This window comes from Nannobrachium achirus, assembly GCF_963921795.1.
Source record: "Nannobrachium achirus genome assembly, chromosome: 8".
Classification (NCBI taxonomy): Eukaryota; Metazoa; Chordata; class Actinopteri; order Myctophiformes; family Myctophidae; genus Nannobrachium; species Nannobrachium achirus.
This window is the reverse complement of record NC_137817.1, coordinates 5,498,660-5,511,882: the sequence shown is the minus strand read 5'-3', so window position 1 is coordinate 5,511,882 and position 13,223 is coordinate 5,498,660. Positions and strand designations below refer to the sequence as shown.

The window sequence follows — 13,223 nt, the reverse complement described above, 5'->3', positions numbered from 1 at the left end:
CGATGCCACCTTCAGGCTGGCATCACCGCCGTTATCTTATTTTGATGGCCAGAAGTCCACCACGCAATCACTTCCGGTCTGACGCCATCGGATCGTGCGCCGGAACCGATCGTTCTCCACGTGGAGTTGTGTAATGGCCGACCGGAGCTTTTATCAGTGTGTAACATAAGCGAGCATCTGCCTCCATCCTAGCTTCTAAAGTGTAGTTTTGAGATAATGGACATTAAGATGAGATCCCCTGTCCACCTCAATGTTATGGATGGGACTATTTTGTGCTCGTGGAGCCGTGATGATGCGAAATCAGCGACGGATTTCGTCTCCGGACCCGCGGCCATTCTTCTCGGTAATGTACTCGCCGTTACAGTAATATATTACTTTTCCCGAGTATACTCGGGATTGGCACTGCAGGTACTCAAGTACTTTTCACGAGTATTCTCTGGATTGGCACTAGATGAGTTAAACATGTTTCAGAAAATGTGGAGTTTTATTTTTACTTTTTATCAAAATAAATAGTCAAAAACTATGCATAGCCAAATATTTTTCCAGGACTTTCCAGGACCTTTGATCAATTCCAAACCTTTTCCAGTACTGGGAAAAAATTATTGTTCTAATTTCCAAATGTTTCCAGGAATGTCCTGACGGTGGGAGCCCTGTGTCTTTCTCACCCCGTATCTCTGAGCCACCACCTCATCCAGGCTGCGCTGCTCTCTCTCTGCCTGCTCACTCATCCTCTGGTAGCTCTTCCTCAGCCAGCTGAGACCACCGTCATCCACCAGCCCTGCTGTGGAGAGAGAGAGAGAGATAGATAGGGGAGGGGTGAGTCTGAGGCCATGGCTACACGGAGCTGGATTTTTCATATATCCCGGTTTTTCAGATATCCACATAGAAAAAATATCTAGGGCCACACGACAAAGATATCTAGGTCTAACAAGCACACACACACACAGTAAAGTCTTCAGAGATATCCGGGTTCCCTGTCTACACGGATCCAGTGAATCGGATATTTTTCATTCTCTCCACTTATTTAAAATATCCAGTTTCACAGCCGAAATATCCAGCTTCGTGTGGCTGCAAACCCCAACAGCACAAAAAAATGTCTAGCTTCAGAAATATCCAGCTCCGTGTAGCTGGCACCTGAATTAACCCATTCACACTGTGTTTTTGTCCTTCTGTCCATCCAGTGGTAAGTTCAGCAAAAGCTAGGGTATGGCAAAGATGGGAGTCCTGATGTAAAATAGGCATTACATTTTGGATAACACGGTTGCGCGAGGCGCTGTGAGCATGTAGATCGGCTATTTTCACAATGTCTGGAAAAAAGAAAGAAAGACTTTTGTCCGTTTTTTTACACAGGTTTCTGTGGTTTCTTGGGCTGGATATGGCAGCCTGGAATGGTTTTTCAAGTGCAGCTAAACTTGGCATGTTAGTAAACGTGTCACAATTAACAATAATGCATTGCACCTGTGCAGCTGACCTGCGGAACCTGGGAATATACCATTCTGTCAAGCTGGGGAGAATACAAGTGTGGAGAATATAATTATAATACCTTGTTTAAGTGACCATTATGTAAAACTTTGCATTTGTAGTTATTTTACTGTAATTTAACAACATAATAACCAGCGCAGAATCAGATAGACAAAGAGACATTCATGGATTTATATTTAAAAGTAACTTTTATTTTCCCCCCTGGACCCAGGATATGGCAGCTGCCGCCATACCCAATTGACGCCCCTGTGTCCATCTGTCCTTGTGTCTCAGAATAGCTGACATGAAGGTGATGTGTCACAGCGGTGTGGAATCACAGGCCTTTAGATCGTTGATCTCTCTCCATGTTCAGTGACACTATGACCTCATATCGTCACTGTCGGGTGGAAACCTTTTAGTCCAAAATGGACTTCCTTTTCAGGAAATGGAAAAAAAAAAGATCCAATGTAGTTGTTCAGTCACCACCAGCTCTCTCAAAACTACAGACACTAGTTAGTTTGTCCACTACTGTTGTTGTTCTTAGTCATGGCTGCCAGTTCCCACCTGATGTCATGTGTGAGTCCTGACTGCTCCACACTGTACTGAATAACTGCTAGTTTGCATAATGACTTCAGACTAGGACTCAAGTCTAAGATGTACAGGTCATTGGGTGTGGAGTATCCTCCAAAGAGGATGATACGATCTCCCACCATGCAACAGCACATACCCGTCATCTTATCCGGGCCTTTTCCCTTGGGCTCAACCTGCTTCCAGGTGAGAGTTTCTTGATTGAATTTCCACAGATCTTTGAGATAGTTCCTGTTGTTGCCACCAAATATGTACAGCTCTCCATTGTAGGTAAAGGCTGAATGAGAACAGCGTCCTTCTGGAAGGAGCTGTGAAGAAGGTGTACTCAGCCAGCAGTTGGTCTCTGTGTCAAACACTCTGATGCTGTTGCAGTAACTTACCCCGTAGCCCCCGTAGCCTCCAAATACAAACATCTTTGTCCCGATCATGGTGGCAGAGTGACCCATTGAAACAGGTGGTGTAGTGCCTCTGGTGTTGATTAAAGACCAGATCATTATTGTGGTGTCCAACTTGTAGATGTCATTAGTGCGTCCAGGCAGCTGGCAGCATCCTCCATGGACATACATGAGCTTCCCAAAGACACATGCTGAGTGACCCTCCCTCCCATCTGGAACAGTCCCTGACACCTTGGGCTTCAACCACTTGTGGGTGTCGACATCAAATGCATAAAGAATGTTGCATTGTGGGTAGCCTCCCCAGATGTAAATTACATCTTGTATCAGTACAGCTGTGTGTTCCCGGCGCCCAGAGGGAACCTCTCCTTTTCCATTTGTCACTGGGGACAACTTCCTCCAGCATAAGGACACTGTGTTGAAGATGTGCACATCAATCTGATCACTGGAACTCACTTTGCTGTACCTTCCAAAGAAGTAAACCTTGGGTCCCACAGGAACAGCAGTGTTGAAACAATCTGTTGGTCCTTCCTTCAGACATACGGTCCACCTCAACATTTCTCAAACAGAAGACGGTGAATAAAAGCAGCCTCTTCAAGTGTTGTTGAATGCAGTTACTTTGGATGTTCTGGAACTTATATTGATAAGTGGCCAGCAATTACTGATGTCATGTTGATGACATCAGTCCCGTCCAATTATGGAGTTCCACCTGGTCTGGCGGAGATGGGCGCTCGACAGAGCACACATTTCTAGTTAGTTAATAAAACATGTTACTTGTGTTAAAGTACTCAATTATTGTCATCAAACCATATATTAACTCATTGATTGCCAAGGCCAGAGTTTCCCGAGTTATTACAGTAGTCCCAAGCTGCCACAGCCCGAGTTTCCCGAGTTGGCAGCAAATTCTTTTTTTTTTTTTCAAAAAACATTTTTTTTATAAATCTTTTTCCAAAAATGCCTAAAATGTATTAGGCATGATCGCAATCGCGAAATTGCATGTTTAGCCCCATAACAAACACATCTTTCAAAATGGCAAAATGTTTGTTTTGTCTGACTTTGAAGGCTTCTATCTCATGAATGCCTGAACGGATTTCCAAGCGGATTTTTTTTGTTTGAAAGCTGTTAAAAAGTACTACACATATGGTGCATGATCTAGGCATGGGCGTGCACTAAAAAATGCCTCTGAGATCTTAGTGTCAACCCCTGCGTAATTTGACCCAAAAGTAACAACAAAATATGTCACCTTGGAAAACAAGGAAGAGTTGATCAACTACAATGACATTTTGGTTACTGCGTATGTTGTATGTTCATGTATATATTTTTTTTAAACACGCAGAGAAAAACCGTAGAAACCGAACACCACGGTATATTGTTTCCGTGGTGTGCCACGACATGTAAAATCTCATATCGTGGCATCCCTAGCTTGTATATCTGCTATTTTCTAATAGTTAAAGCATAAAATAATAGTTAAAGTGGTTCAAATCTAAAGAGACACAGATTTGCGTTCAGGTCTAAATGGGTTAAAACAGGACTACTGTTAGTGCCTATTGAGATTGGCAGATTTCACCCAGGTTTTTTTCCTCTCACCCACATCACTTTGTCTGCTGAGGAGGCAAGCAGTGATCACCCCATGATGTGCACTGCAATGTAGTTTCAAATGCACTACATGGCAGGCGCTTTTTTGACAGTGAAAAAAGCTAATTCTGTAAAAAAATCGCTTTTTCTGTGAGCTTGTAGATCTGATATTTTTGATTTTTTTTTGAAAAATTTTGCAAGTTTTTGAATATTTCAAATCCTTTTTTGAAAAACCCATATTTCTATGTCAGTGGTAGTCAAACCTTTTCGTGTGAAGGACCCCCAAAATGACATGATATGTAATGATATGGCCACGGAGCCCCATCTCAAAATATTTAGTTCCATGGACCACCCCGAAGCAACATTTGAGCTCGCTTAAAAAAACATATATTCAAAGATTTGCACACATTTTCACCACTTATAGCAGATCTACTAGCTCGCAGCGTGGCACTCTGAGCTTGTATATCTGCTATGTTTCAATAGTTAAAGTATAAAATAATGAAGGCCCTAGTAACTCTGAGGTCACGGTTAAGGGACGGCCCACCCCCCCCCGAGGTAATGGATTCAAAGAGAAAGGTGGGATGAGGTTTCTCCCATTTATTTCTGGTGGAAGATAAGAACCTACACACACACACACACACACACACACACACACACACACACACACACACACACACACACACACACACACACACACACACACACACACACACACACACACACACACACACACACACACACACACACACACACACACACACACACACACACACAGGCATGCACTAGACCGGTGGATCCTTGGGGGGGGGGTACCAGGAGATCCCCAGCAAAATAGCTTCATACAGTGTCAGTGTGTAGGAGGTGCAGGAGGCATTTTACAGAGCATGGGAGACAGTTGATAGGGGGAGATTTTTTAAGTGGGGTGAATTGGGGTTCGTGTCGCCCTTTTAGATCTGCTGTTTTTGACAATGTGTGAAAATTGTATACACACACACAGCTATTATAGTATTGAAACTTTCATTCATTTTAGTTTTATATTGAAAAAACTGAATCGTACACATCATTTTGGGAGTCCTTGGCACAAAATAGTGGACGGGATTTTTTATTTTTTGTGTTGTACAGTACATGTACAGTATGTAGCAACATATATATGTTATGTATATGTTTTTTTATATATATATTTGAAGTTTTCTGAAAGTTCTATATGAAAGCCAAAGGTGTAAGCTATCAAATAGTTTGGGAACTTTGTTTCTAGCTGCTACAGAGGCTGAGTAATACGTTTTTCCAGAAAATCCTTACATTTTAGGGGGTCATTTTCAAATCGGCCATAGGTTTTTATTTTTTTTATTATAATTTTTTTATCGTACTTAGGCCTAAATGGGTTAAACCTGAGCCAAATGGTGTGCATCGTGTCAATACTCATCTGAAGGGAGAAAAAACTTGTTTTCAAACTAAAAAGATAAAAGAGTGTAAAAGAGGAGAAAGGGAACGGGGAGAGTGGGGAGAGAGAGATGTGGTGTCAGGAGAGTGTGGGAATGTGGCTGAATCTCTCTGAAAACAACAATCTTGTGTCCAGAGGGGGTTTCCAGGATGATAAGGGGGTTGGGGGAGATCAAGGGAACAGCGCTGGTTGAATTAATGTCAATTCCCTCGTTGTGGTCGACGGGTTTTAGCTGACCGACTCTTCTGCTCTGGTTAGAGGCCATATCCAGCTTGTTACGTATGTGTTTAACTCATTGAATGCCCTTTTCAAGATGGCCGCCAAGTACCAGGATGCCACCTTCCTAAATTTCGAGTGCATGGATCAATTCTTTGTGCACGGATCGTGCACGCCCATGCACCATATATGCACCATATGTGTAGTACTTTTTAACAGCTTTCAAACAAAAAAAATCCGCTTGGAAATCCGTTCAGGCATTCATGAGATAGAAGCCTTCAAAGTCAGACAAAACAGCCATTTTTGCCATTTTGAAGGATGTGTTTGTTCTGGGGCTTACCATGCAATTTCGCGAATACGATCATGCCTAATACATTTCAGGCATTTTTAGAAATTTTTTTATTAAAAAAAAAAATTGAAAAAAAGAAAACATTATTATTTTTTTTTTTCAAAATGGCTTCCAACTCGGGAAACTCGGGCTGTGGCAACCTAGGAGGCTAGGACTACTGTAATAACTCGGGAAACTCGGGCCTTGGCAGTCAATGAGTTAAAAAGCAGCATTTCCCAAACTGTGGGTCGGACCCATCTTTTGGGAACCTCAAGGTTCCATAATTATCCAGCTTGTTGTGTGTTTGACCCATTCTGAACAGGTACACTATGTTGTGTATCATTATTTTATGCTTTAACTATTGAAAAATAGCAGATATACAAGCTCACAGCGCGGCACTGAGTGCCGCGCTGCGAGCTTGTAGATCTGCTATTTTTGAAAAATCGTGAAAATGTGAATTTTGACCTATAGAATCATATAAGTGTCTTTTGAATCCTTTTTTTTTTTGAAAAAACCTGTGTTTCTATGTCAGCAATCTGGCCAGCCATCGTCAAAGAAAAGGTCCTTTTCACTTAACTCATCTGGTGCCGATCCCGAACTAGTTCGGCTTTATTTCAATCCAATACAATCTTTTTTTTATTAATTCACTTACCCCGAGCTGCTTGTAGAGTCGTGGGTGGTCCTGGCTCGCTAGCCGCTAGCCAGCTAGCCATTCTACTCTGTCCGACGATATATTCCATTAAAAATGGTTTAAAATACATTTTTGAGCTCCCCAATGTTCACCCGATGTTCGGCGCCGCTTCCGATGAGTACACGAGTGTGCCGATCCCGAAGTAGTTCGGCTTTATTTAATTAAATGAATAAAATGATAAGAGGCCTTCTGAAGCCTGGCTTGATTTTTGTAGCTACTAGCCGAAAGCTAACAACGTCCCGGCCGGCCGTAATTTGCGAACGCAATCGCCAATCTCCGCCTAATCCAATGAAAGGCTGCATCTTTAAAGGCTTATATCTCTTTTTTGTGTTTTAGGAAAGCGGCGCGAGGTTTATTTACGGCGAAATCGCCCAAAAATGATCTTTTAGATGACAAAATGGCAAAAAAATTAGCATCTTCATCCGGGACATTTCCATGCCGTGCAGGAACGTGAGCACGTCAGGTCCTGGAAGCTGAAGTCCTGGAAGCTAAAGCGCTCGCCTATGAGAGATGCGCTGGCATTCCTTGGCCCCTAGAGGGCGCTGGCGCTCAAAGAGTTAACTGGAACTCAGTTAGTCTGTTCTTGAGAGACTACTATGTCAGTGGTGCTCAAACCTTTTCATGTGAAGGACCCCCACAATGACATGTATTTGGCCACGGACCCCCCATCTCAAAATATTTAGTTCCAGGGACCACCCAGAAGCAAAATCTGAGTTACAAACGTTCGCTTAGAAAATATGATTAGCAGATCTACAAGCTCGCAGCGCTGTGAGCTTGTATATCTGCTGTTTTTCACTGGTTAAAGCATTCAATAATTCTAGGCCTAAATGGGTTTTTACTACTTTTCATTGGTTCAATATTATTTTTATTTTATTTTAACACACGTAAAGGGTGTTCAATAGCATATATTTATGAAAAAAAAGAGAGGTCCAATCGGGTGGAGTTAGCTGGTTTCGGCAGAAAGTGTGGAGTTAGGAGGTTTTGTCTCAAGCACTTTTTACTACTTTCCATTGGTTCAATATTATTTTAACCAACCCTCAGATGTAAAGGGTGTTCAATAGCTCTGATTTATGCCAAAGAATCTGGAGTTAAGAGGTTTTGTTATATCCTTTTTGTTTGTTTGTTTCCATCCATCCATCTTCAACCGCTTATCTGGAATCGGGTCGCGGGGGTAACAGTTCCAACTGAGACCTCCAGATTTCCTTATCCCGAGCAACTTCCTCCACTCCCTCAGGGAGTATACCGAGGCGTTCCCAAGCCAATTTGGAGATATAATCCTTCCATCTGGTCTTTGGTCTGCCACGGGGTCTCCTCCCAGTGGGACGTGCATCGAGGACCTTCCTAGGAAGGCGCTCGGGAGGCATCCGTACCAGATGCCCGAACCACCTAAGCTGACTCCTTTCCAAGTGTAGGAGCAGCGGTTCTACTCCAAGTCTCTCTCGGGTGACTGAACTTCTCACCCTATCTCTAAGGGAGATACCAGCCACCCGTCTGAGGAAACCCATTTCGTCCGCCTGCACCCGAGACCTTATACTTTCGGTCATGACCCACACTTCATGACCATAGGTGAGAGTAGGAATGAAGATTGCTCGGTAGACAGAGAGCTTTGCCTTCCGGCTCAACTCTTTTTTCTTCACCACAGTGCGGTTTAGCGACCTTTCTCTCATTCGTGAACAAGACACTGAGATACTTAAACTCCTTCACCTGGAGTAAAGCCTCATTCCCTACTTGGACTGCACACGTTTCCAAGATTTTTTTAATTGCTAAACTTTTTGTCCCACGATTTTTGTAACCCATTTTTTCACAGAGTGCAAATTGCCTCAGCTGTAATCCTTGGCACTGCTCTCCCTCTTCCACGCCTGGGGAGAGCCAGAACCCACGCCTGGGGAGAGCCAGAACCCACGCCTGGGGAGAGCCAGAACCCACGCCTGGGGAGAGCCAGAACCCACGCCTGGGGAGAGACAGAACCCACGCCTGGGGAGAGACAGAACCCACGCCTGGGGAGAGCCAGAACCCACGCCTGGAGAGAGCCAGAACCCACGCCTGGGGAGAGCCAGAACCCACGCCTGGAGAGAGCCAGAACCCACGCCTGGGGAGAGCCAGAACCCACGCCTGGGGAGAGCCAGAACCCACGCCTGGGGAGAGCCAGAACCCACGCCTGGGGAGAGCCAGAACCCATGCCTGGGGAGAGCCAGAACCCACGCCTGGGGAGAGACAGAACCCACGCCTGGGGAGAGACAGAACCCACGCCTGGGGAGAGCCAGAACCCACGCCTGGGGAGAGACAGAACCCACGCCTGGGGAGAGACAGAACCCACGCCTGGGGAGAGCTAGAACCCACGCCTGGGGAGAGCCAGAACCCACGCCTGGGGAGAGACAGAACCCACGCCTGGGGAGAGACAGAACCCACGCCTGGGGAGAGCCAGAACGGAGCTCATGCTGCCTTCAGGGCATGATGCGACCCTGGTTAAACGCCTCGGGACTTGCTCTGCTTAGATTTTTGTAGGATTTGTTTGTTGGATATTTTTTTAGTTTTTGTCGCATTCCTAAGTCAATAATTTGATGACTGGCAGCAGTTCCCTGTGGAGACACAAAGGAGACTCTGTGTGTCTCCATAGGGAACTGCCGTCGGTCAAATTATTGGCTTAGGAATGAGAAATAAAAAACAATAAAATATCCATGAATTGAAGTCTCCATGGGATGAGTAATCTATAGAAATTAAGTCATTTTGGGGGTGATCTAACCCTTGAAGCAGGTTAAAATGTAATTTAGAAAACGTTTTATGAAGACGTTTAGATGCTAGGTTGCAGCTTGACTGTATCTCTGTCTGTCTGTCTGTCTGTCTGTCTGTCTGTCTGTCTGTCTGTCTGTCTGTCTGTCTGTCTGTCTGTCTGTCTGTCTGTCTGTCTGTCTGTCTGTAACGCCTGACACTGTGGTTCCCCTGACACATCACTGCGACATCACATGTGATGTCACAGTGATGTCAGATCCACAGAGCAGGGATACGGTCTATGGGTTTGCCGCTCTGACATCACACTCTGACTTCACTGATTGGGAACCACACTAACAGAATTAGTCCAGTCGTTATATGAAAAAACCTAAAACAAATTGCAATAGTAGCAAACTCAACTGATTTTGTATCCTCAATATGTCCTTAGTGAGGGAAAAAAAGTCCCAAGGAATCCCATCAGGGGAAAGTTTTGAAAACGACCTACCTACCTTCACTTACTATACACTACACTATAAAGGAAAAAAATGTTTTGCATGAAAAACATTCCTTGGGCTAAAAACGAACCCCAAAAGACTGTGAAAATCACTAAACCATCGTTTTGAGGGGCCATTTCTTGCCCAAGGAATGTTTTTCGTGCAAAACAAATGCTTGCAATGGATTCAGAATAATTAAAAAACCCTAGTTTGACCCCTCACATCCCACTTAAAGCAGATTTTTTGGGAGTCATTTTTTCCTTTATAGTGTAATGTATAGTAAGTGAAGGTAGGTAGGTTGTTTTCAAAACTTTCCCCTGATGGGATTCCTTGGGACTTTTTTTCCCTCACTAAGGACATATTGAGGATACAAAATCAGTTGAGTTTGCTACTATTGCAATTTGTTTTAGGTTTAGCCTAATTTTGGCCTAAAATTACTGGACTAAATCCCTTTTATGCCCATACATGGAGATCCCTGATGTCATCAATATTAAGCCCATATCTAGCAGGACTTCATATGGGAATGCCCATATATGGAGGCCACATACCACACTAACAGAATCCATATATGGCCAAGACAGCCCATATCTGAGTGGCTGGTTCTAAAGACAGGTATCTCCATGTATGGGCATAAAAGGGATTGTATGTATGATGTCCGATGTCATAGACATCATAGGGTCTTTCACATAACAAATAACTGAGTAAGCATGTTTGGGCTCTCACAGCATATCTCCATATACAGTACATGGATCTCCATATATGGGTACCAGGGGTCTCCATATTATGGGTAACTGGTCCAATATACATCACTGGCCAGATGGTCAAGACATGGCGCGACCTCGGCCTCTAGGGCGAGGTCGCATGTCGCCCTGAGGCGTCTTACTAGTAGTATATTGTTCTTTGTTTACCTGTTATCTGTTAGATCACAGAGGCACTAAACTGTCTCTCTGCCTTTGATGCGTGCATTTACCTTGCTTATTGTAAGTCGCTCTGGATAAAGATCGCCCGCATATATGCCTAAATTGCAGTAAATTAATTATAAATTGAAAGCTTCGGACAGTGTATTGTGACAACATTTAACCCCAGCATGCTAATGGCTCTCCGAGGTCACGCCGAAGAATGCTTAGGCTTTTATTAAGGAAATGAGCAATCAACTGAATGTGCGGCCGGTGTGTGAGAATAGAAAGCAGGACGCTCAACAAAAAAGACACTTGAATAATATTAGTGAAGCCACAGCGTTTTGTCGTGTTAATTTAACCTGCATTCTGAGACGCGCGCACACACACACACACACACACACACACACACACACACACACACACACACACACACACACACACACACACACACACACACACACACACACACACACACACACACACACACACACACACACACACACACACACACACACAAAAGTGATTATCGTTGCTGTCGGGTGGAAACCTCATATGTCCAAAAGGGTAACTTTTCAGGAAATATAAAAATAACCTGAGTTCCATTGGATCCAACATAGTTATTACCCACAGACAGACTTAACCACTTTCACCTTAAAGGAGTAGTTCACCCCCAAAATGATTTTTTTTTTCTATTGATTAGTCACGCCATGGAGACTAGAGTTCAATAATATTTTTTGGTTTTTGTCACATTCCTAAGACAAAAATTCGATTCGAGTACATTTACCCCCATTGATTCCGGGTGGGGACCCGTTTCGAAACGGAATGAATGGGGGTACATTTATTGTTATCACATTTTTGTCTTAGGAATGTGACAAAAAACTAAAAATATTATTGAACTCTAGTCTCCATGGCATGACTAATCAATAGAAAAAAAATCATTTTGGGGGTGAACTACTCCTTTAAAGAAAATTCTTCATCTCCGAACAAAACGTTGAACTATGGAGATACAAGGTTTCTACCCGAGAGCAACCACATTCATGGTTTAAATGACAGCGTTCGGTGATGAATGATGGTGTGAATGGGATAACGGGGTTCCAATTCAGTTCAAGTGACCCTTACCCGTCTTCACTGCAGTACTGGCCTTCTCCTGCGGGGGCAGGCCAGTCCCTCCATCCTTCCAGAACGGATTCAACTCCAGCTTGTGCAGACCAGCCTTAGACACACACGCGCACGCACGCACACACACGCGCACGCACGCGCACACACACACACACGCACGGGCACACACACGCACACGCACACGCACACGCACACACACACACACACACACACACACACACGTTGGTATTATTAAACTTATGAGGACATATACTGAATAGGGCTATCACAATTATTACATAATCGTCTAATCGTGATTATTTTACATAATCGCGATTCTTTTTCATAATCGTCATAATCGTTTCCATGTTGAAAAAGTTTCATATATTTAAAAAAAAGTCAAAAATAGTGGAAATAGCAGATCTACAAGCTCACAACGCGTCGCGATGCGACGCGTTGTAAGCTTGTAGATCGGCTATTTCCACTATCAATGTTCTTTTCTAAGTGTAAAGTTGTCAAATATGTCAGTAATTTCTTTGTATATTTGGGTTATGTGTCATATCTATCATGTGGAAATTAAAAGCCTAAAAGCCAAACAGAAATGTAATTATCAACGACAAAAAACACAATTAAATCGTTAATCGCAATTATTTGAGTGACAAATAATCGTCATGTAAAATGTCATAATCGTGACAGCCCTAATACTGAATCCTATTGGATCAATAGGATTCCGAAGTCTCGCGAGACGAGATTTAGAGCATGACTGAATGCCGTTTTACGGCAGAATCTCAACAATAACGTAACCCTGCGGTCACTTCTGCATGTTAGCTCAACAGTGTGTTTATAAACACCAGACAAGTACAGAAAGAATGGATTTTGGAGCGTGTTTGCATAAGCCCCGCCCGCTGCTCCCGCCGTGGGCTGTGGTCGCGATAAAGTAACACCTGGACGAGACACAATTAACAACAAAGAAGGTAAGAAAACCATTTAGACAGGAATTCTCCTTTAAGTGGTTAAATTGGCCTCAACTCAATGTATGTTTTTAACCATGAAAACGAAAACATTGAGGACCCTCCCCAATGAAGCACAACGATTGGGCACGCTCGTACACACACACACACACACACACACACACACACACACACACACACACACACACACACACACACATACACACACACACACACACACACACGCGCATATTTAAAAGACAATAAAAAGGTAAAGATCCAACGCTTGCTAGTGGCGCACACACACACGCATGCTGACAGCAACGAAAAAGGTGTTTCTTGATTATTTGATTAATCCAAAAAAAGAACATGGAGAAATTG

The 13,223-nt window shown here is 43.6% G+C and overlaps 1 protein-coding gene across 1 annotated transcript in view; it reads right to left on the bottom strand.

The window, feature by feature from the left end:
* cwf19l2 (CWF19 like cell cycle control factor 2) overlaps nucleotides 1-13,223 on the bottom strand; it is a gene marked incomplete at its 5' end in the record, with an annotated part of 97,526 nt that overhangs the window by 62,800 nt on the left and 21,503 nt on the right. Inside the window, 2 exons of the mRNA XM_080731159.1 lie at nucleotides 666-781; nucleotides 11,914-12,007. Of these exons, the coding sequence (XP_080587285.1) occupies nucleotides 666-781; nucleotides 11,914-12,007 (210 nt within the window). The remainder of the gene's footprint in view (nucleotides 1-665; nucleotides 782-11,913; nucleotides 12,008-13,223) is intronic.